At 51.3% G+C, this 23,466-nt stretch overlaps 3 protein-coding genes across 30 annotated transcripts; 1 reads left to right on the top strand and 2 right to left on the bottom strand.

The window, feature by feature from the left end:
- Positions 1-7,076: 7,076 nt before the first annotated feature.
- Positions 7,077-12,918, bottom strand: EIF2B4 (eukaryotic translation initiation factor 2B subunit delta). Of its 26 annotated transcripts, none has more exons than XM_015111970.3 (13): positions 12,836-12,918; positions 12,457-12,500; positions 12,000-12,135; positions 11,592-11,798; positions 11,241-11,320; positions 10,959-11,050; positions 10,611-10,725; positions 10,330-10,406; positions 10,041-10,143; positions 9,646-9,773; positions 9,319-9,496; positions 7,442-7,622; positions 7,077-7,324 (listed from the first exon to the last, which is right to left on the bottom strand). In XM_015111970.3, exons 2-13 carry the CDS (start codon positions 12,484-12,486, stop codon positions 7,125-7,127), a joined length of 1,527 nt encoding a protein of 508 aa, XP_014967456.3. In that variant the 5' UTR covers positions 12,487-12,500; positions 12,836-12,918; the 3' UTR covers positions 7,077-7,124. The 26 variants fall into 26 exon arrangements, with proteins under 26 accessions (XP_014967456.3, XP_077816076.1, XP_028687680.1 ...); XM_077959950.1 differs by having other exon boundaries at positions 9,742-9,773; XM_028831847.2 differs by having other exon boundaries at positions 10,611-10,699.
- A 352-nt stretch (positions 12,919-13,270) lies between these two features.
- Positions 13,271-19,444, top strand: SNX17 (sorting nexin 17; the record flags this gene model as incomplete). The annotated part of the gene is given in 15 exon segments (NM_001265975.1): positions 13,271-13,385; positions 13,829-13,903; positions 15,210-15,327; positions 15,832-15,896; positions 16,450-16,560; positions 16,674-16,764; positions 16,926-17,013; positions 17,269-17,338; positions 17,641-17,733; positions 17,828-18,031; positions 18,166-18,291; positions 18,431-18,508; positions 18,633-18,707; positions 18,799-18,840; positions 18,926-19,444. Coding segments are annotated over 15 exon segments (1,413 nt in total). The 3' UTR covers positions 19,040-19,444.
- Positions 19,445-19,552: 108 nt separating this feature from the next.
- ZNF513 (zinc finger protein 513) lies at positions 19,553-23,182 on the bottom strand. 3 transcript variants are annotated; one of them, XM_015111909.3, is made up of 4 exons: positions 23,084-23,182; positions 22,414-22,569; positions 20,783-21,370; positions 19,553-20,687 (listed from the first exon to the last, which is right to left on the bottom strand). In XM_015111909.3, the coding sequence occupies exons 2-4, from the start codon at positions 22,436-22,438 to the stop codon at positions 19,861-19,863; spliced, it is 1,440 nt and encodes a 479-aa protein (XP_014967395.1). In that variant the 5' UTR covers positions 22,439-22,569; positions 23,084-23,182; the 3' UTR covers positions 19,553-19,860. The 3 variants fall into 3 exon arrangements, with proteins under 3 accessions (XP_014967395.1, XP_014967396.1, NP_001248722.1); XM_015111910.3 differs by lacking the exon at positions 23,084-23,182 and adding an exon at positions 22,659-22,988; NM_001261793.2 differs by lacking the exon at positions 23,084-23,182 and adding an exon at positions 22,795-22,917.
- Between the last annotated feature and the right edge of the window lie 284 nt (positions 23,183-23,466).

Here is a 23,466-nt window from a genome sequence, read left to right as displayed (position 1 = left end):
TCCCGTTCAAGCGATTCTCCTGCCTCAGCCTCCTGAGTAGCTGGGATTACAGACACACGCCACCACGTCTGGCTAATTTTTGTATTTTTAGTAGAGACAGGTTTCACCATGTTGGTCAGGCTCGTCTCGAACTCCTGACCTCGTCATCTGTCCACCTTGGCCTCCGAAAGCACTGGAATTACATGCATGAACCACTGCGCCCAGCCTAATTTTTAAATTTTTTCTTGAGATGTGGTCTCGTTATGTTGACCAGGCTAGTCTTGAACACCTGGCCTGAAGTGATCCTCTTGCCTCAGCCTCCCATAGTGCTGGTATCACAGGTGTAAGTCACTGAGTTTGGCCATTATTCCATTTCTGTACACAAAAACCTTTCTCATTCTGTGCTATAACTGGTTAGCATTTAATTGGATGGATGTGGTATAGCTAGTGCCTTGTTGATATTGATGCATATTTATGTGGTTTTGCTATTATAAACAACGGTCCCTTGCTATTATAAACCACACTGCTATAAGTAACCTTGCATCTAAATTACTTCAAACATGTAACTATATGGGTAGGATAATTCCTAGAAGTGGAATTGTGAACCAAAGTTTTAGATGCATTTGTAATTTTGATTTACAACCAATCTTTTCACTGATCTACTTCTCTGCCTTTAATTTCTACTAGGTTATGTATGTATTTGTTTACTTATTTATTTTGAGACAGGGTCTTGCTCTGTCACCCGGGCTGGAGTGCAAGTGGTGGGATCACCGCTCCCTGCAGCCTCAACCTCCCACCTCAGCCTCCTGAAGAGTTGGGGTGTGCAGCAGGTGTATACCACCACATCCAGCTTTTTTTTTTGTTGTTTAACAGAGATGAGGTCTCGCTATATTGTCCAGGCAGGTCTTACACTACTGAGTGCAAGCGATCCTCCTGCCTATGCCTCCCAAAGTGCTGGGATTACAGGTGTGAGTTGCCATGCCTGGCCTCGTTATCTTTCTAAAGCATAAGGCAACCCTGTTGATTCTCTGCTTAATTTTGATGATTAAGTAGTATGTTCAATATATAGAAATCCATGTATTCATAATGATCTTTAAAAAAAGTAAAAGCCGCCGGGCGCGGTGGCTCACGCCTGTAATCCCAGCACTTTGGGAGGCCGAGGCGGGTGGATCACAAGGTCAGGAGATCGAGACCACGGTGAAACCCCGTCTCTACTAAAAATACAAAAAATTAGCCGGGCGCGGTTGTGGGCGCCTGTAGTCCCAGCTACTCGGGAGGCTGAGGCAGGAGAATGGCGTGAACCCGGGAGGCGGAGCTTGCAGTGAGGCGAGATCGCGCCACTGCACTCCAGCCTGGGCTGGGCGACAGAGCGAGACTCCCTCTCAAAAAAAAAAAAGTAAAAGCCAAAATATCAGCTACTCATCCCATACCATTGAAAGTAGTGACCGGCCGGGCGCGGTGGCTCACGCCTGTAATCCCAGCACTTTGGGAGGCTGAGGCGGGCGGATCACAAGGTCAGGAGATCGAGACCACGGTGAAACCCCGTCTCTACTAAAAATACAAAAAATTAGCCGGGCGCGGTTGTGGGCGCCTGTAGTCCCAGCTACTCGGGAGGCTGAGGCAGGAGAATGGCGTGAACCCGGGAGGCGGAGCTTGCAGTGAGCCGAGATCGCGCCACTGCACTCCAGCCTGGGCTGGGCGACAAAGCGAGACTCCGTCTCAAAAAAAAAAAAAAAAAAAAAAAAACGAAAGTAGTGACCGATTCCTGAAAATTGGCAAAAAAAAAAAAAAAAAAAAAAAAAAAAAGAAAGAAAAATGGGGAAAGAATAAGGTATTTATCTTGCCTTTCTAGTATAAACTGTAGTTCAGCCGGGCGCGGTGGCTCAAGCCTGTAATCCCAGCACTTTGGGAGGCTGAGACGGGCGGATCACGAGGTCAGGAGATCGAGACCATCCTGGCTAACACGGTGAAACCCCGTCTCTACTAAAAAAAATACAAAAAAACTAGCCGGGCGAGGTGGCGGGCGCCTGTAGTCCCAGCTACTTGGGAGGCTGAGGCAGGAGAATGGTGTGAACCCAGGAGGCGGAGCTTGCGGTGAGCCGAGATCGCGCCACTGCACTCCAGCCTGGGCGACAGAGCAAGACTCCGTCTCAAAAAAAAAAAAATAAATAAATAAATAAATAAATAAATAAAAATAAACTGTAGTTCAAAATAACTGATGAGAGGAAGGTTTTGTTTGTTTTTTGAGACTGAGTCTCACTCTGTCGCCCAGGCTTGGTGCGATCTTGGCTCACTGCAACCTCTGCCTCCCAGGTTCAAGCAATTCTTGTGCCTCAGCCTCCTGAGTAGCTGGGATTACAGGCACCCGCCACCACTCCCAGCTAATTTTTGTATTTTTTTTTAGTAGAGACGGGGTTTTACCATGTTGGCGAAGCTAGTCTCGAACTCCTGACCTCAGGTGTTCTGCACACCTAAGCCTCCCAACCTGCTGGGATTACAGGCATGAGCCACTGCTCAGCCCAGGAGTTTTTTTTTTTTTTTTTTTTTTTTAATAGATTAACAGCTAGTAAATGTGAAAAGAATGATAGAAAAATCACCATTTTGCATGTCCCAATGAAATAATCCAGGCAACAATCACCAGTGGATGAAACCCCTAAAGAGCTTTTAGGAAACTTTGAATATGCCTGGACCCACTCATCACTGAAAATGAAACCACCAGTCATTGTTTGCCTCCTGATGTGAAGCAATATAAAGCACACAGAACCATTTATTAAACATTGTTGCCCAAAAAGTTGAATAGGAATACAGAATTTAGGGGCCAGGCGCAGTGGCTCATGCCTGTAATCCCAGCACTTTGGGAGGCCAAGGTGGGTGGATAATCTGAGGTCAGGAGTTCAAGACCAGCCTGGCCAATGTGGCGAAACCCCGTCTCTACTAAAAATACAGAAGAAAATTAGCCAGGTGTGGTGATGCACACCTGTAGTCCCAGCTACTTGGGAGGCTGAAGCAGGAGAATCGCTTGAACCCAGGAGGCGGAGGTTGCACTAAGCCGAAATCACGCCATTGCACTCCAGCCTGGGCAACAGAGCAAGCCTCCGTCTCAAATAAAAAAAAGAAAAAAATACAGGACATAGGGAACGAGTTAAATGACAACATAAGAAAGCAAACAGTCAAATCTAGAATGCAGAACCTTTCCTATGACAACATGGCTTCTACAAGCCAATGTCAATGTGAAAAGGGGAGAGGAGACTGCTTTTTAAGAGATGTCACCAAATGTAATGTGTGGATTTGTTTGGATCTTGAGTCAAACTGTAAGTCATTTTTCAGCCAAGGAAATTTGATTATGGATTCAATACTCAGAAAGTGTAATTTAATAAGTGATATTATGATAAATTTCCATATTTTCTCTTTTTTTTTTTTTCTGAGACGGAGTCTCGCTCTGTTGCCCAGGCTGGAGTGCAGTGGTGCGATCTCGGCTCACTGCAAGCTCCACCTCCCGGGTTCACACCATTCTCCTGCCTCAGCCTCCCAAGTAGCTGGGACTACAGGCGCCCACCACCACGCCTGGCTAATTTTTTGTATGTTGTTTAGTAGAGATGGGGTTTCACCGTGTTAGCCAGGATGGTCTCAATCTCCTGACCTCGTGATCCGCCCGCCTTGGTCTCCCAAAGTGCTGGGATTACAGGCGTGAGCCACTGCACCCGGCCAATTTCCATATTTCTTAAGAGACATTGAAGTTATAGGAGTGAAATGATATAATGCTTGGATTTGATCTAAAGTAACTTAATCAAGGAAAAACAACACGGTGGCTCACGCCTGTAATCCCAGCACTTTGTGAGGCTGAGGCGGGCGAATCACCTGAGGTCGGGAGTTCAAGACCAGCCTGACCAACATGGAGAAACCCAGTCTCTACTAAAAATATGAAATTAGCCGGGTATGGTGGCACATGCCTGTAATCCTAGCTACTTGAAAGGCTGAGGCAGGAGAATCGCTTGAACCTGGGAGGCGGAGATTGAAGTGAGCTGAGATCCCACCATTGCACTCCAGCCTGGGCAACAAGAGTGAAACTCTGTCTCAAAAAAAAAAAAAAAAAAAAAAAGGATAAACAACAAAAAGAATGTGAATGTGGCAAATTTGGTAACTGTTGCATCTGGTCATGGAGAGTCTTTGTATAGTTCTACTTTTACGCTGCTGAAAAATTTTTGATAAAACCAACAAAGCACATGTATACCTACATAACAAACCTGCCCATTGTGCACATGCACCCTAGAACTTAGAGTATTAAAAAAAAAAAATCTGATAAAAAAGTTGGGTGCCGGGCGTGGTGGCTCACGCCTGTAATCCCAGCACTTTGGGAGGCTGAGGTGGGCGGATCACGAGGTCAGGAGATCAGGACCATCCTGGCTAACACGGTGACACCTCATCTCTACTAAAAATACAAAAAATTAGCCAGGCGTGGTGGCAGGCACCGGTAGTCCCAGCTACTCGGGAGGCTGAGGTAGGAGAATGGCGTGAACCTGGGAGGCAGAGCTTGCAGTGAGCTGAGATCACGCCACTGCACTCCAGCCTGGGTGACAGAGCGAGACTCTGTCTCAAAAAAAAAACAAAAAAAAAAAACAAAAAAAAAAACGGTTGGGTGCAATGGCTCACGCCTGTAATCCCAGCACTTTGGGAGGCCAAGGCGGGTGGATTGTTTGAGGTCAGGAGTTCAAGACCAGCCTGACCAACGTGGTGAAACTCCATCTCTACTAAAAATACAAAAATTAGCTGGGTGTGGTGGTGGGCACCTGTGATCCCGGCTATTTGGGAGGCTAAGGCAGGAGAATCGTTTGAACGCAGGAGGCGGAGATTGCAGTGAACCGAGATAGTGCCATTGCACTCCAGCCTGGGAGATGAGTGACTCTGTCTCAAAAAAAAAAAAAATCAATAACACACATATATACTCAATAGATAACTCTCCATTTTAAGCTAACCAGTGGTTGGACTCACAGTCTGGCCCCAACTTACTTTTGCAGTTTGATCACTCAACAGTAAGCCTCAGTTCTAGCCTCACCTTTCTATGTGACACTTTTACATTGGCCACTCACTTTAAGGCCTATTCTTTGTGTTCAAGCTGTTTCTTCTTCTTCTTTTTTTTCTTCCCCAACTGGGCAATTACTTATCTTTCAAGGACTAGGTTAGATGTGACTTGTGAAGTTTTCACCAATCTTTTGTTCATACTACTACTGGGTTACCTCATACTGTAGATATTATCTTCGTATACCATGGTAAGTACTCCTTAGGGTAATATAGCACAAAAGTTAAGGGCACAATCTCTAGATCCAGACTGCCTGAGGTCACATCCTCGTTTAGCTACTGACTAGCTCTGTTACCTAGGGCAAGTAACTTAAATCTGTCTGCCTTGGGTAAGTAACTTAACCTTTCTGTGCCTGAGCTGTGTTGCCTTGGGCAAGCAACTTCACCTTTGATGCTTCCATTATCTCATCTGTAAAATTGCATTTACTTCTTAGAGTTGTATTATTATTTTTATTTTTAGAGATGGAGCGTCGCAAGGCCGGGCGCGGTGGCTCAAGCCTGTAATCCCAGCACTTTGGGAGGCCGAGGCGGGTGGATCACAAGGTCAGGAGATCGAGACCACAGTGAAACCCCGTCTCTACTAAAAATACAAAAAATTAGCCGGGCGCGGTGGCGGGCGCCTGTAGTCCCAGCTACTCAGGAGGCTGAGGCAGGAGAATGGCGTGAACCCAGGAGGCGGAGCTTGCAGTGAGCCGAGATCGCGCCACTGCACTCCAGCCTGGGCAACAGCGTGAGACTCCGTCTCAAAAAAAAAAAAAAAAAAAAAAAAAAAAAAAAGAGATGGAGCGTCGCTTTGTTGCCCAGGCTAGAGTGCAATGGTGCGATCTCGGCTCACTGCAATCTCCATCTCCTGGGTTCAAGAGATTCTCCTGCCTCAGCCTCTGGAGTAGCTGGGATTACAGGCATGTGCCACCACACCCAGGTAATTTTTGTATTTATAGTAGAGACATCAGAGTTTCATTGTGTTGGCCAGGCTGTCTTGAACTTCTGACCTTAGGTGATCTGCCTGCCTCGGCCTCCCAAAGTGCTGGGATTACAGGCATGAGCCACCGCACCCAGCCTTCATAGAGTTGCGTTAATCTTCCTAAAGGGGTAGGAATGGGTTCAGAACAGTTTCTGACACACAATAAGTATTCAACCAATGCTAATTTATAAGGTTAGGACTCTTTTTTTTTTTTTTTTTTTTTTTTTGAGACGGAGTCTTGCTGTGTCACCCAGGCTGGAGTGCAATGGCCAGATCTCGGCTCACTGCAAGCTCCGCCTCCCGGGTTCACGCCATTCTCCTGCCTCAGCCTCCTGAGTAGCTGGGACTACAGGCGCCCGCCACCTCGCCCGGCTAGTTTTTTGTATTTTTTAGTAGAGACGGGGTTTCACCGTGTTAGCCAGGATGGTCTCGATCTCCTGACCTCGTGATCCGCCCGTCTCGGCCTCCCAAAGTGCTGGGATTACAGGCTTGAGCCACCGCGCCCGGCCAGGACTCTTTTGAGACAGGGTCTCACTCTGTCACCCAGGCTGGAGTTCAGTGGTACGATCATGGCTTACTGCAGCCTCTACCTCTTGGGCTCAAGCAATCCTCCTGCTTCAGCCTCCTGAGTAGCTGGGACAACAGATGAGCACAACCATGCCCAGCTAATTTTTATTTTTTGCAGAGACAGGATTGCTATGTTGCCCAGGCTGGTCTCAAACCTCTGGGTTCAAACAATCCCCCTGCCTTAGCCTCCCAAAATGCTGAGATTACAGGAATGAGTCACTGCACCCAGCCCAGGACTATTTGTTCTCATATTCCTCCTCATACCTAGTTTACTATCTGGCATGTAGATGCTCAGTGAATGATTGATTTGGGTAGTTTTGGTTCTTTATACGGACCTTCAGGTTAGCCCCAATGCACTGGCATGGAGCTAGTTACCTGAGCAGGTCTTCACAAAGGTCTGAGGTTAGTAGCAGGTGATAAAAGGGGTTGTGGAGTCTGGACTCCTAACTTAAGAGGTGGAGATGCTAAAAGAGAAACAAAGGCAGCAGAGTTGCTGAAGGTAGGGACTATGGCATTTATTAACCCTGTGTTTTCCCCCTCACTGGTCACTGCTCTTGACTCGTAGAACAACAGGTACAGAACTGCAAGGGATCATCCCCAGCTCTGTGATCACCAGATCCACAAGCTCTGGGGGAGTCACATCATAGACTAGATTCAACAACCGTAGGGACGCGTGGTTCTGCCAGTTAGCCAGTGCGACATGTTCTCCCCGTTTACACTGCAGATCATCAGGGTCATCTGCAATGGAAGGTGTACCCATTACGTTCTTTTAGAAAAGAATTTCTAGTTTATCTGCCCCTCTCTCACTCTCAAGTCTTCACAGGTAGCTGGAGGCTTCTCTTTTGCCCTACTTACCTAGCTCATTAGAGACAAAGGCATCAGTCTGCACACGCTCACAGAACTTGTATGTTTCACAGCAAACCAGCACTGGTACATTATGGGCTCGAGCCACCAGGGCTAACTGTGCTGTCCCTACCCGTGACATCACAGACCCGTTGGCCAAGAGTGCATGAGCTCCCAATAGCACCTTGGAAACCTGTTTGTTTCACAGGAGAAGGGGAAGAGAAAAAATGTCATTGTTGTATCAATGCAGAATAAAGTCCCCTACTTACAGGACAGCAACATTAAGACAAGTAATAAATCTCAACATGGCCGGGCGTGGTGGCTCAAGCCTGTAATCCCAGCACTTTGGGAGGCTGAGACGGTGGATCACGAGGTCAGGAGATCGAGACCATCCTGGCTAACACGGTGAAACCCCGTCTCTACTAAAAAAATACAAAAAACTAGCTGGGCGAGGTGGCAGGCGCCTGTAGTCCCAGTTACTCGGGAGGCTGAGGTGGGAGAATGGCATAAACCCGGGAGGCGGAGCTTGCAGTGAGCCGAGATCGCGCCACTGCACTCCAGCCTGGGCGACAGAGCAAGATGCCATCACAAAAAAAAAAAATAAATAATCTCAACACCTGTGAAAAGAAGGGAAGGAAACAAAAACAAAGAGACAAGTAATAAATCTTTTTGTTTTTTGAGACCAAGTTTCACTCTTGTTGCCCAGGCTGGAGTGCAGTGGCACGATCTCGGCTCACCACAACCTCCGCCTCCTGGGTTCAAGTGATTCTCCTGCCTCAGCCTCCACAGTAGCTGGGATTACAGGCACACACCAACACTCCCAGCTGATTTTTTGTTTTTTTAGTAGAGACGGGGTTTCTCCACGTTGGTCAGGCTGGTCTCAAACTCCCAGCCTCAGATGATTTGCCTGCCTCGGACTCCCAAAGAGATAGGATTACAGGCGTGACCCACTGGGCCTGGCAAGTAATAAATCTTAATCATGGCTTTTCTTCTGTGAAAACATCTTAATGATGGCTCTTCCTCTGTGAAAACACCTGACCACTGACCCATCAAATCTCCCACAGGAAAACTAAACTTTGAAGTTACTTTTGTCTTGTTCCCTCTTCCTGGTTGCTAGTTTAATGTAATGTTTTTGCAATAGCTAGACTGCTGTAACATACTGTCAGTGTTTTTCCAATTAAATATAAACAGGGCTATGTAATTTTTTGTCTTGACACAGGGTTTCACTCTGTCGCCCAGGCTGGAGTGCAGTGGTGCAATCACAGCTCACTGCAGTTCCCGGGCTCAAGCAATCCTCCCATCTCAGCCTCCTAAGTAGCTGGAACTACATGCGCATGCACCATGCCCAGCTAATTTTGTATGTTTGTGTGTGTATGTGTGTGTGGAGACAGGGTCTCATTATGTTGAGCAGGCTGGTCTTGAACTCCTGGGCTCAAGTGATCCTCCTGCGTTGGACCCCCAAAGTGCTGAGATTGCAGGCGTGAGCCATGGCGCCAAGCCAGGACTATATAATTCTAATACTTTTAAATAATTGTGGCTGGGCACAGTGGCTCATGCCTATAATCCCAGTACTTTGGGAGGCCGAGACAGGGGAATTGCTTGAGCCCAGGAGTTCCAGCCTGGGCAACATAGCAATATCCCATCCCTACAAGAAGAATAAAAACTAGCTGGGCGTGGTGGTGCACACCAGTAGTCCCAGCTACTCAGAGGCGCAGGTGGGAAGATCACCTGAGCCCAGGAGGTCAAGACTGCAGTGAGCTGTGATCACGCCACTGCACTCCATCCTTATCTCAAAACAAAAACAAAACTAACTTTGAGAAGGTGAGATTACATCTATACTACTACACTTTTTTACCTCCAACTTTGGAGTCCTTTTCCTCTGTACTCACCTCTGGGAGCACATAGGAGGCTGCAGGAATCAGCAGGTAGGAGGCTGGGACACCAGCACGGACTAGAGAATGTAGCGTGTGCCTTCCTTCCAGCCGTGGCCGGCTGTCCACCACTACCACCCGAAATCGCCGGCCCTCTGTCCAAGCCTCCTGAAGAATTCGTGATACCAGAGATGAGCTAGAGGGAATGAAGAGGAGGATTCAGTTATAAATGTCAGTAACTGATGACTAACTTATTCCCAACTTATTCCCAAAGGCAAATGGGTAGTCCCTTCTTCAGATCATTCCAACTCCCCAGTTTGCTCAGTCACAGGGTCTGGACCATACCATCCATATACCAGGATCACATCTCCATTACTGATCTTCTGGTAAGCAAAGCGTGAAATTGCCTGAGCTGCAAGCACAATCTTCTCTTTCACATACCGGTCAATGGCTGCTTGAAGTTCTGACTTGGCCTAAATGGAGCACAATCCTTAGTGAACAAGAAATGGACACTTTTATCCCACTGATGATCATGCCAGGTGCTTGAATATGTGTATGATGACAGGCCCATAGAGGGCCCAGAGATGGCACAAGTCAGAATGCCCAAACCCTTCCTTAACCCTTGACTAGGTCAAAAAAAAAAAAAAAAAAAGGCTTATGTTGGCCTTCCCGGGGGTTTTGAACATGTTTCTTAATTCTACCCACAGGTGCATGCCTTCCTTATTTCTCATACTCATCACCTCCTCTTCCCGCTTGGAACTGCCCACACTGGTGATTTCCTTGTTAAGGAACTTGATGGCGTTGTGCATGCTCGCTGACAGGGGACGGCACTGAGTCAGGAAGCTGTAATACAACAGCAATACCTTACATCTGTGCAACTCTTCACAACTTAACAAAGGTTTCACATTAAAAAAAAAGTCTTTAAAAAGAAAACAGAACAGAAAATGAAAACAGAGATAGAAAAGCACGAAAAAGAGTACAAGACAAAGATTGGGTGAGGTGGGAGTGGACTTATAGTGTTATTCCTACCTCATGTAGGGTTTTAGTTTATTCACTAGATCCCTGGAGAGTTCTTCATTGGGTGGTGTTGTGTAATCCTGAATCACCTATAGGGTACACAAGGTGATCTACAAAACGCCCCTTAATAAAGATCTCTGAACGGGGGCTGGGGATAAGCCTCACTGAGGAAAATGTTCTGAAGGTGGGAGTATTCCCTTTGTCCCCCAGAGGTGACCTTGGGTGACAGAGAAGCTGGGGTAGTGTTGTGGGAGGTGGGGTTGGATTGTAAGAGAGAACAGGATAGGACATACCTGCTGCAAGGCACGAAGCAGGGCAATACACCGGGCATTGGAGCCACTGACCAGGCCCTGGGAGTACTGCAGGCCGAGTCGCACCATGGCTGGGTGGATCACAGAGGATGGGATGCTGATGGGATGGCGGTGTCACATACTTCAAAAGGGAGCTTGAGCATCTACTGCCCTGCCCACCTGCCCCTAATGAAAAGGAACTTCCTTCACTAGCAGATTTCCCCACTTCTTCTACAGTTCTGCCTTGGGTTCATACTTCTTCCTGCAGAGCCCACCTTACTAGACACTTTCAATACTGACTTACTAAAACTTCTCAGACTCAAAAGTTATGACAATCTCATAGGATCCTACCTCATAAACTGGGTCAGAGAGTTTTGTCTGCTGTACTGGGGTAGGTGAGAGAAGAGACTGACTTTGGATCCATAATCCTTTCGTGTAGGAACCTTGACAAAACAAGGAAACAGGACCAATGGCCCAGAGTTTAAAAATGATGAGATAAAGCTGGAAAGGAAGTGAACAGTAAGACTACTCTGACCCAAGCACCCATCCTTCTCACTTTGCACCCAGCACCTTTCCTCCCTCCAGTCCATTTCCCTAGTCTCTTTCTACCCAGGCACCAAACCCACTTCCTACCTGTTGACGCTCTGGTTTTTTAACAAGCCTTCTCAGAAGCAGGTCATCAACCTGAGGGTACTCAGGGAGACGCTTCACTCCTGAAAGATAATGATCATGTTTTCAGGACACTGTAGGTCTTGAAATATGTAATTTGCTCTTAGGGTATAAGGGGCATCAAGAAAAACAGGATGAGGTGGGGAAAACAAGGGATAATAGAGTAGAAAAGGAAATAGGGATAGGATGATGGGAAGAATTCAGAACTCTGGGTTCCAAGGTGAGAATGAGAGGTGAGAGCTGTTTTACTACAGGGCAGCCTGAGCTGGTGTTAGAATTAGGAGTAAGGGAGGTCTTAAAATGAAGGGAAGATACCTGAGGGGGTCTCTCCAGCTGTGCTGGGGATGGCCTTAGGAGGTGGCCCTCCTTGTTCCCCTTTTCTTGCCTGTTTCAGGGCCCGCTCAGCCTCCTGCTTGGCTCGACGCTCAGCTCGAAGTTCAGCCTTACTCCGACCAGCTGGAACTTTCTCCCCAGGAGTGCCCAACTGAATGCCCGATTCTGGCAGTTCTCTGGTTGGGCCTACTAAAAGCATTAAAAAAAAAAACAGGTGCCCAAGCTGCAGGCAGGCAATATCCGTGTCCCAGCTAAAATTCGCTTCTCTCCTTGTAAACCTCTTTGCTTTACACACTTGCTCAAATCAACTTTGTCCTGTCTCTCCCTTCTCTCTCCCACCACATCCCTCTACCAGCTCCACACCCCAGCCCTTTAAAAAAGACCCCGCACCTTGACATTGGGCTGCAGATACAGCAGAGCCAGTTTCTGGTTCTGCCCCCTTTTCTTCCTTCCGTTTCTTCTTCTGCTGTTTCTTTTCCTTCCGAAGCTGCAGCTTCTCTTCTTTGGTCATTTCCCTCCCCACTGCCTGAGACACAGACATAGGATACTGCTCTTCCCCAACAATTCCAAAGGGGAACAAACACTATTGGATGCTTACGAATACATGGTTAAATCCCTAGTTCTCCCTAACTTCCACAAGCTACCTGTTACAAGCTTACATCCACAGAGACTGACGTTTCTCCTCCAGGGACAGAATCATATATTGCTAGAGTTGCAAGACCTCTGTAAAATCTCCTGGCTTTACTGAGAAATAAACTGACACGGGATGGGAGCTGGGGCGGAATAAAGCTGGCACAGCCTCCTGCGTAGCGCTTGGCAGGCGGCTTGGGAGGGAAGCCACACTTACCCCAGGCCCAGGGCGAAGCTCCGCCTTCATCCCGGATCCCGAGTCTGCATCAGAAAACAGGGCACAAAGTGAGCCAGACAGACTCCGGGAGGGCTTGGGGGCACTAGCACTCGGCGCAGCCGGCTGCTGGGTTAGCATGACCATGGCTCTGCCGGCAGGCGCGAGGCGAGCCAAAGATCCGCGTGGGGACGCACTGCGCGGTGGATCAAAGGAAAGGAGGGGTCACCGATCCTCCTCACAGGAACCAGCCGGTGCACGGCGCGGGACTGCGCTAGAGACTGTGTAGACCGGCGCCCAGCGTGGCGCTGGAACAGAGCGGCGGGGCCCAAAGGCGCTCAGGGCCCGGCACTAGCTGTCCGGGGCTCGTCGGCCTACGTACCGGTAGGCAGGCCTGGCTCTTCACTCACCCTCGCGAACAGCCACGGCCACAGCAGCCATCGCCCTCAGTCCTAGGCTCCGCCCGCCTGGTCACGGAGCCGCCCCGCTGCCTCGCTCCGTGGCCGCTGGGTCCACAGCGCCACCTGGGCTGGAGGCTGAGCCGCCGAAGGAGGACGCGCAGCCCTAATCGGACTACAATTTCTGACGGGCCCCGGGGCCCCGCCCCGCACTACGGGTTGCAATGAGGGTCAACTCCACTTTGGGCTCCTTGTCCCGAGAGGCGGCTCTTGCCCTTTAGACTACAGTTCCCAGCATGCCCGGGCTACTGCGTCCCAGAACCGACGTCCCACCGCCTTCCCACATCGGATCGCAGGGCTCCCAAAATGGCGAGTGAGGCTGCGGGGACTCGCTGAGCAGCGGAGGGGGAGCGTGCAGAGCCGCTTCGGCCCTCACAGTCCGGAGCCCGGCTGGGCCGTGCCGTAGGGAACATGCACTTTTCCATTCCCGAAACCGAGTCCCGCAGCGGGGACAGCGGCGGCTCCGCTTACGTGGTGAGGAGCGGCCGGAGCCGGGCCGGGCAGGGGCGGGGATAACGGGCCCGAGCCTTCTCGGAGCGGCCTCCGAGGCCTGACCGCCACCCTTCGGGCCTGGTTCTGGGCCGCCGACCGTCGGGAGCTCATCTCGTGTGTGTGATTGGTCGCCCGAGCTCCTGTAGGGTAGGCCCTTAGGCCGGGTCGCCTCCCGGAGCTAGGCCCCAGCTGCCCTGGTGGGCGTCACTGGCCTCTTGGGCAGGGAGACTGCAACACAAGCGTCCGAATTTCCCCCGGACTGGCTCTTCAGCTTTGGGACCTGGCCCTGGGGAAAACAAGCGAACTAACCCTTGGGAGATTAGCGCGTTACTCCGGCGGAGTTGCCAGGCAACTTCCGGCCAGGGTTCTCAAGGGGGTTGCTCAGACCGCAGCCCTAAAATGCTTGACTACTTTTGTGTCCTCAGGCCTATAACATTCACGTGAATGGAGTCCTGCACTGTCGGGTGCGCTACAGCCAGCTCCTGGGGCTGCACGAGCAGGTGGGACTAGCACCCCTGCCTTGAGACAGCTTCAAGCCCTTCCCTACACGTGGGCATCAGTGTCTCCCTTTACCTGCTCTTCTTGTTCCCGTAGACTGTAGTTCCCCTTTAATCACTGCCACAGGGAAGGGTCCTGGTTTATCTTGTTTAACATTTCCGGGAACTCCCTAAGAAGCTTAATGTCCGCGCAACAACTGCCCGTTCCTGTCCTTATATCCTGGTTCTCTGTCCTGTCTTACTGCCCTAGTAGCCTTTACCCCTGCATGGGCAAACCAACCCTTCCCCCCGACTACCTCCACCTAGGCTGTCAAAGCACATTCCTTCTGTCATCTGAGCGGCAACTTGAAGTTATTTTCCCTGCTTATACAAACGATTCACGGATTTCCTTTTGTGTTCTTCGGCTCATTTCAGTGTGTTTAGCTGTGCCAATTATCGTTATGTATCTGTGATGCAATGTTTCTTCTCCTTTCTTACCAGATCATAAACTCTATTTAACTCAGTAGAGTTCTACTGATAATTAGTTATGCAACCCTGAGGAAGTTACCTGATTTATTTTTTATTTTTATTTTTTTGAGACGGAGTTTCCCTCTTGTTGCCCAGGCTGGAGTGCAGTGGCACGATCTCGGCTCACAATCTCGGCTCTGCCTCCTGGGTTCAAGCAATTCTCCTGCCTTAGCCTCCCAAGAAGCTGGGATTACAGGCGCCTGCCGCCACACCCGGCTAATTTTTGTATTTTTAGTAGAGACAGGGTTTCACTATGTTGACCAGGTTGGTCTCAAACTCCTGACCTCAGGTGATCCACCCACCTTGGCCTCCCAAGATGCTGGGATTACAGGCATGAGCCACGGTACCCAGCTGTTACCTGATTTCTTTGGGCCTCGGTTTCTACACCTGAAAGATGGATTCTTTGATCTGCAGAGTCCCTTTAAGTCCTAAGATACTTTGTGAACAGACTTAGCTATTAACTCTGCACTTTATAAAGCCCTTTCCTTCCTGTGAGGGTTCAGTGAACAGTCTTGCTAGGTGGTCAGTGGGCTCCCAATAGGTCCCGGCCCAGTACAAATCCTCCCCATACTGTGGAGGGGCTGACTTGTACACAATAAGATAGAGAACAGCTTATATCTAGGACAGCTCCCTTGAGATGCTACCTCTGTCAAAGGAATTGTTTCTCAGATGACCAGGGTAGACAGGGGAGCAGGGACTGAGGGAAGGGAGGGACACCCAAGAGAACATTATGAGCATATGTAGATTGCCACATCTCATTTTCTGTGTTTATGTGAAGGGTTGTATCTCTTTCTCTAAATAGCTTCGGAAGGAGTATGGGGCCAATGTACTTCCTGCATTCCCCCCAAAGAAGCTTTTCTCTCTGACTCCTGCTGAGGTAGAACAGAGGAGAGAGCAGTTAGAGAAGTACATGCAAGCTGGTGAGTGGTTGCAGGAAACTAGGTTGACTATATTGAGGACTATGGGGAGAGACTTAAAAACAGCTGGTTCTGTAGAAGGGCCTGATTTAATTTCTAGATCTGGGAAGCCTCTTGTTTGATCTGTTATGCAATTAGCAAAGTAAATAGTCTGAGGATATGTAACTCTATATACTAGCAGAACAATTTGGGCACTAACATCTATGAGAAATAGTAGTATAACACTAGTCTTAAGATCAGTGGAGAGAACTTAATTTGTATCTGATGTGCTTTAGATTAACATCATTGTTATTTCCCTAGTTCTATAGACTGGACTCACCTAGATGGCAGCCAAGGGTGGGGCAGGTGAAGAATTTATGCAAACAGTGAGTGAGGTGAGGCCAGCTGGGGGATGTGGCAGGCCACCATCAGCCCAGGAAATGGGGTCGGGGGAACCTACTGAGAGGAGGACTGGGGAGCCAAGAGTGAGTCCTAAGTTCCTGTAATATCATTCTCTTGTCCTTATAGTTCGGCAAGACCCATTGCTTGGGAGCAGCGAGACCTTCAACAGTTTCCTGCGTCGGGCACAACAGGTAAGGACTTTGGGTGGGACCAAGATTTAAGGAAAGGACCTTATTGGAAGGTCATGTCTTTTATTTTTTTGAGACAGAGTCTCGGTCTGTTGCACAGGCTGGAGAGTAGTGGTGTAATCTCAGCTCACTGCAACCTCTGCCTCCCAGGTTCAAGTGATTCTCCTGCCTCAGCCTCCCATGTAGCTGGAATTACAGGCGCCTGCCACCATGTCCAGCTAATTTTTGTATTTTTAGTGGAGACGGGGTTTTGCCATGTTGGCCAGGCTGGTCTCGAACTCCTGACCTCAGGTGATCCACCCGCCTCAGCCTCCCAAAGTGCTGGGATTGCAGGCATGAGCCACCACACCAGGCCAGGCCATGTCATCTTAATAACAGAGGAGTCATCTTTTTTAATGGAATGAAACTTCTTCTGTTCCTATGAAATGAAAGAAATCCCAGCCTGTATTTAAGCAGCTGAGAATAAAGATACACAAGGGACCTAGAAATAAAGTTGGGCATAGGTCAAGGCAAGGGACAAGACAGTGCCTCCCATCCCCATGTGTGCTCACAACAGGAGACACAGCAGGTCCCCACAGAGGAAGTGTCCTTGGAAGTGCTGCTCAGCAACGGGCAGAAAGTTCTTATCAACGTGCTAACTTCAGATCAGACTGAGGATGTCCTGGAGGTGAGGCGCTTGTTCAGCACTGCCCCTTCTTCCCCTGCATGCCAGGGTCCTGGGCTTGGAGAATGATTGGAACCAGCCAGTATGATGAGCTATACTTCTATCCCTATCCCCAGGCTGTAGCCGCAAAGCTGGATCTTCCAGATGACTTGATTGGATACTTTAGCCTATTCTTAGTTCGAGAAAAAGAGGATGGAGCCTTTTCTTGTGAGTTTCTCTGGACTTGACTGCTTCCTTGTACTTCCAGTAGTGAGTTTGCAACCCCTCTAACTCCCCACCCCCACCCCCAGAATGAACATTACCTCAGGGCACTTCTTTCTTGATTTCCCTTCCTTTAAATCTCACTACATTTTTTTTTAAACTCATAGTTGTACGGAAGTTGCAAGAGTTTGAGCTGCCTTATGTGTCTGTTACTAGCCTTCGGAGTCAAGAGTATAAGATTGTGCTGAGGAAGAGGTCAGGGCTGGGCCTGGAAGGGGCGGGGTGGGAGGGTGCTGTGCTGGATTGGATTATTGGGCCATACATTGAGACAGAATAATCTGGACAAGGGGGTGTAGTGCTGGGTGTTTCTGCCAGGCCTCCCAAGCTTCCTCCCATTATACCATTAGCCTCTGATAGTTCAGATTGCTCCTATTTTGCCCATTTTCCATTCTACCTCTTGCCTTACCCCAGCTTAGCCCCATTACCTCTTTCCACCCCTTGGCCTCACAGTTATTGGGACTCTGCCTATGATGACGATGTCATGGAGAACCGGGTTGGCCTGAACCTGCTTTATGCTCAGGTGAGCTTGGAGCTGCCTCAGAACCCTTCCCCTGAAGAAAGTAACTGGTGACTCACTCTTCCAAGAAAACTGCTATCGTGTTTTTGTTCCCAGTTTGTGGGGAAGTTCCTAGAATACTGTCAGTGCTGCTGGCACAATATCTACTCTCCCTATTTTTATTAAGCTGACAAGATCAAGGACTTACTGCAAAGAGGTCGCTCAAGTGTGGGGCTCGGGGTCAGGCTGGACAGAGGTAATGGTAGACACTTTCCTTGGATTGCTGACTGGGACCTCCTACTGCCTGCCCCTTGTCTCTACTATAGACGGTATCAGATATTGAGCGTGGGTGGATCTTGGTCACCAAGGAACAGCACCGGCAACTCAAATCTCTGCAAGAGAAGGTCTCCAAGAAGGAGGTGAGCCCCGCCTCTGTCTCCCTCCAAGGGGTTGCTTTTTCTGCGCTGTCCCATTCCCCCTCCTAATCTACCCCCACGTGATGACCATTTTCAGTTCCTGAGACTGGCCCAGACACTGCGGCACTATGGCTACCTGCGCTTTGATGCCTGTGTGGCTGACTTCCCGGAAAAGGACTGTCCCGTGGTGGTGAGCGCGGGCAACAGTGAGCTCAGCCTGCAGCTCCGCCTGCCTGGCCAGCAACTCCGAGAAGGCTCCTTCCGGGTCACCCGCATGCGATGCTGGCGGGTCACCTCCTCTGTGAGTCGGGGTAGGAGGGGGAGGCCTGGGTTGGAGGCCTGGCAAGCCTTGAGCTTAGGTATGGGCTGCAGTGGGTCAGGGAGCCAGACAGGTTGGTCAGAGTGAACTCAGCCTAATTCCCCTTCCTCTCCCAGGTGCCATTGCCCAGTGGAAGCACGAGCAGCCCCGGCCGGGGCCGGGGCGAGGTGCGCCTGGAACTGGCTTTTGAATACCTCATGAGCAAGGACCGGCTACAGTGGGTCACCATCACTAGCCCCCAGGTGTGAACCTAGCCTCAGGCCTCCTCTGAAGCACCTTAGATAAAAGTGTAGGGTTTCCAGTACTCAATATGGGAACCATTAGTGCTGCTGTTCTCAGACTGACCACTCTTGTCAAGCTGGACACTCTTCTTGCCCTCAGGCTATCATGATGAGCATCTGCTTGCAGTCCATGGTGGATGAACTGATGGTGAAGAAATCAGGCGGCAGTATCAGGAAGGTAGGCAGCAAGTGTGGACTGAGCAGTGAGCGGGTGGCTGGGGGCCTTTTGTCCTAGATGTGAGGCTTCTCGAGAGAGAGGGGGAGTGATCCTGCCCTCACTGGCACCTTGTATCTGTCCCCAGATGCTGCGCCGGCGGGTGGGGGGCACTCTGAGACGCTCAGACAGCCAGCAAGCAGTGAAGTCCCCACCACTGCTTGTAAGTATTACCTCCTCGTCAGAACCCTGGCTCTCAGCCCTGCCTCGCCTCTCCTAGTGAGTTTCTGACATCTCTGCCTCTTCTTCCCCAGGAGTCACCTGATGCCACCCGGGAGTCTATGGTCAAACTCTCAGTGAGTTCCAGGGTTGGTGAGGTTGCTATTTATTGGGGGATCTTGCATGCTCCAGATCTCTGACCCTACCCTGCCTTTGTTACAGAGTAAGCTGAGTGCTGTGAGCTTGCGGGGAATTGGCAGTCCCAGCACAGATGCCAGTGCCAGTGATGTCCACGGCAATTTCGCCTTCGAGGGCATTGGAGATGAGGATCTGTAATCTCCACTGCTTGGATGTCTGCCCTTTACCCGTGGAATTTACAGAAACTTGCCCTGTGCCTGTGTCCCCCAAGCTGGGGAGGGAGGGGTCTTTTCCTTCTCCCTTCCTACCTTCCCCTTTTCTCTTGGCCAGGGGCCTTGTAATGTACCTTTCCTCGTCCCCTGGGCTGGCTGCACAGAGGATTGCCCCTTCTCTTTTCAGAGCTGGCCCTCGATGCCAAATTAGCATTTAGTATTTTGCACAAAGTCTAAGGGACCATGGCTACCTGCCTTGGGGAGGAACCACAACTCCCTCTGGGCCGCTTCTGGCTTCTTGGGGCCATGGGCCAAAGGCCAAGGGGATGGGCAGAGGTCTGTGTTTGGTCTGGCCTAGTTCCCCATCATTAAACTCAGCCTGATTGCTGCCTACCTCTGGTTCCCTCTCACTGCCCCTGCTTCCCCTATCACAGCATGGACTACTATGCTAAGGGTAAGGCCAAATTGCCTGCCATTGCCAATTCAGCATAGACATGGCTTTGTTAGTGTTTCCTTTATTATAAAGCACTGAAATAAGTTAAATAAACAGGTGGGAGGCTGGGCAGTCCCCCAGCCAGTTTGTCCACAGCCCCTGGGAGCAGTGGAGGTGAATACAGGGCCCTTCTCACTGAGCTGGTGAAGTGCATCACTCAAGGCAAGGCCCCCTGGTCCATATGGCCCCCCGCCCATGGGGTTGGGCTGGTCCTTATAGTGCCTAGGTTAGTCTGTGTGGAGCCCCTGGCCAGCGGGGGAGAAAAAGGTGGCTTCTGGTCCGTCTGTATAAAACATGGGGAAGAAGGACCTAGTTCAGGGTGAGTCTGTATGGACAGCCCGGCTGCCAGCAGTCCCCAGGGCTGGTGGGCCCCGAGAGCTCAAAACAGAGGGTGGGCTATGAGGTGGGGCCCAGCCCTCAGAGGCGGAGAGACCAGGCCCTCCTGCCCCACCGTGGCCATGCACCTTTTGGTGGCGCTTGTAGTTGTCCCAGTGGCCCGTGGTATAGGCGCAGGTGGTACAGCGGAAGGGCTTCTCGCCTGTGTGCCGCAGCATGTGACGTTTGAGGTTCATGCTCTGGTTGCAGCTGTAGTTGCAAAGGCTACACCGAAAAGGTTTGTCACCAGAGTGGATGCGACCATGACGCTTGAGGTTGGCCAGATTGCCACAGGCATAGGGGCAGAGGGGGCACTTGTAGGGCTTCTCTCCTGTATGGACGCGCTGATGCCGTTTCAGGTTATCCAGATGAGCAGAGGCATAAGGACAGCGGGCGCAGCGGAAGGGCTTCTCGCCACTGTGTGTCTTCATGTGCCGGGCCAGGTGGTTGGGATAGTGAGTGGCAAAGGGGCAGAGGCTACAGGCAAAGCCTTTGTCACTGGGGCCCTGGGGCCCCCCACTGGCACCCCCTCCAGCCTCTCCTCGCATGCAGCGCCCACACATGGCAGCTCCCAGCCGACTGCCCTCACCCTCCTCCAGCTCTTGTCCACAGCCCCGGCAGGTCCAAGGAAATAGCAGCTCTGGCAGTGGTTCTGATCCAGTTCCACAGAGGCCCTCCCCTTCACCCCGCAACTGCCCACAGTCTGGCAGGAAACTGGCACCACCTGGTGGCACATGGAGGCTCAAATCTGGAAGGAGCAGAGCATCTGTGGGGACAAAGACCTGGGCTATGAATCCAATCCAAGCATTCCTAGTGCCAGCCACCCATGTCCCAAGGTCTTTGGTCCCTGGTCTCGCTTACCTTCAGGTCGCCGGGGCACCGCCCCTTCCTGCTCTGTGGGACTGGGAGGCCGGGCTGGTCGTGGAGCACAGCAGCGGAAGCCACAGGTCGGGCAGGGAGGAGTGGGGGGCCCTGCGTGGGTACGCTGATGCCGCCTCAGGTTGCCCAGGCTGCTGCAGGCAAAGGGGCAGTGGGGACAGCGGTAGGGCTTCTCGCCAGTGTGGGTGCGGGTATGTCGTGTCAGGTTGACGAGCTGGGCTGAGGCGTAGGGGCAGCGGCCACAGCGGAACGGCTTCTCTCCGCTGTGTGTCTGCATGTGCCGCTTCAGGTGGCTCGAGTAGTGGGACACGAAGGTGCAGAGGCGGCATGAGTACAGTAGCCGTGGGGGCAGCAGGGGCCCCCCACCCGGCCCTCCTGCCCCACAACACGGCCCCTCACCTGTCGGCCCCCCACACAGCTGGCAGGCTGGGCCTGGCCTCTCACCCCTGGCCTCCCCTGGACCCCTGGCTGGCTCCTCAACTTCACTCTCCGCACTTAGTGCCCGGCCGCCCCCAGACTCATCGTCGCTCAGCCCGTAGGGAAGCCCAGGCCTGGCCCCCAGAGAGTCTCCTGGTGAAATAGACATGAGAAGAGACATCAGCATGGGGTAGGATCAGGCTCCAAACTCTCCCCTTTTCAGTTATGGTCTCCCCACTTGATTGGCTCCACCCTTAGCTTTGATGATCCCTTTAGTTCCCTCCTAGGAATCAAGTTCTCCCCTGCAGTAATTCCTGAAAATTCAACATGAATTGTCTACCTCTTAGACTGGACTAATCTAGTGATGGTAGAATTGATCTGTATCTAGTTTCACTGAATGGGCAAGGATCAAGGGTTCACAGTGGACCACAGACTGAAATGAATCAATAATGTAATTCTTGAGATAAGAAAGTAAAAATACAGAAGGCAGAGAACCCCAAGACCTTTTCCTAAACTCTATTGCTAAGGCCCCTTTTAGTAAAGAGCTGATATAAAATCTATCTCTGAGGCAAAATTTGGAGGGAAGTGGAGACAATGAAAGTAATGCATGTAATACCACTTGCCGGCCTAAAGAACAGATTGATATTTACATGGGTCCCCTCAATGACTTTCAAAAAACATCTTGCATAAATGGATGGGTTAGTGCAGCAAATTAGGGTAGGGTGCTGCTAAGATCACAGGGAAGAGGGGCATGGAAGGATAAAGACAAACTAAAGGATAAAGACAGAAACTAAAACCTCTCAATACAAAAGGAGCTTACGCTGCAGGTGAAAGGGAGTTAAATTAGACGTCAGTACTGGGTTGAATGATTTACAGAGAGTTTGCTTCCCTGAACCGCTCTTAAAAGTAAATACACATAAGGAATGGGCTAGGAAGAGGGACAGGGCATTTACTTTTAATCAGTTGCTCCATGTGATTCACCCACCCTCCTATTCATATCACCTTTGACCGGGCCTCAGAACTTCACCTCAACAAAGTGATGGAAGTGATTGGACCATTAAACAAATGAAGTCATCTAGCTCAAATGTAAGCTCAACCAGCCCTCGGTTGTGGCAGGAAATGGTGCTCTAATCTGCCTCCCGAAGGGCTGGGGTCTCCGGCGGCCACTAATCCTTAACCAAGTCCCGAAAACCCACCTTCTGAGTCTCTCTCGAAGCCCATGAGCTGGTCACTGTTGCCGTCGCCTTCCTCCTCTTCCTCTTCCTCCTCAAACTCCAGATCCTGGCCTAGTAGCAAATCACTCTCCAATACCAGGGCCCCGGGTCCTTCGTCGAGGGAGTCTTCAGTATCCACTGAAGAGGGGAGGGGGCTTGTGGATTCTCCCTCAAGAGCCAGCCCTCGTGGACTACACTTCCCGTACTCGCTGACCCACTCTGATTACCTTAGTGCCTCGGTGGGAAGCTAGGAGTCTGGATCGCCCACTTCATCCCTCAGGAGTCCCCCTCCACCCTGACCTGAGCCCACGCTCCACTGCCCCCACCCGCGCTCCTCTCCCCTCAAGGCCCCTGACCCCTGACCTTTGACCCCCTCGCATTTCACGGGCTGCGGGTGGCTTTGCTTCCTTCGGGGCATCGTGACCGGCTCCAGCCCGACGCGCCTCCGGCCTGCGGCCGCCCGACCCCGCCCCTCCTATCTCGGCCCGCCCGTCTGCCCTTCCTCTCAGGGCCCGCGGGCCGCCCCCATGCAGCGGCGCGGGCCCTGGGCAGCCCCCGGCCCTGGCCCCGGCACCCAGCTCAGGCCGCTCCCGCCGCCGCCGCCGCTTCCATTCATGGAGCCCCCTACCCCCCTACGGAGACCAGCTGGTACCTCCGTACTCGCTTCCGCTTCCGCCGCCGCAGAGCCGCACGGGACGCGTAGTCCATGGGAAGCGGCGGCGGCGGCGGCGGCGGCGGCGGCGGCAGCAGCCTCAATGGCGTGACCGGGAAGTGATTGTGACGAGACGGCGAGCGAGCCAATCGGAGGCCGGGGAGAGCCGGCCGGGGAGCCGCGCAGGAAGCCTCCAGCACGACTCCAGGTTTCAGGCCCGCCAGACCGGTCCCGACCCCTCCCTGAGGAAACTAGGAGAGCATTTCTGGCTCGAGGAGGGGGCGAGGGGTAGCCGCGACGCCCGCCGGGCCGACCTTCCAGCAGCTCGCTCGGGGCTCCCCTACACACACGCGGGACACACACGCACGCACTCACATGGGGGC

The sequence above is a fragment of the Macaca mulatta genome, chromosome 13, assembly GCF_049350105.2.
Source record: "Macaca mulatta isolate MMU2019108-1 chromosome 13, T2T-MMU8v2.0, whole genome shotgun sequence".
NCBI lineage: Eukaryota > Metazoa > Chordata > Mammalia > Primates > Cercopithecidae > Macaca > Macaca mulatta.
The sequence above is the reverse complement of the archived record's forward strand: the minus strand, read 5'-3'. Positions and strand labels throughout refer to the sequence as shown.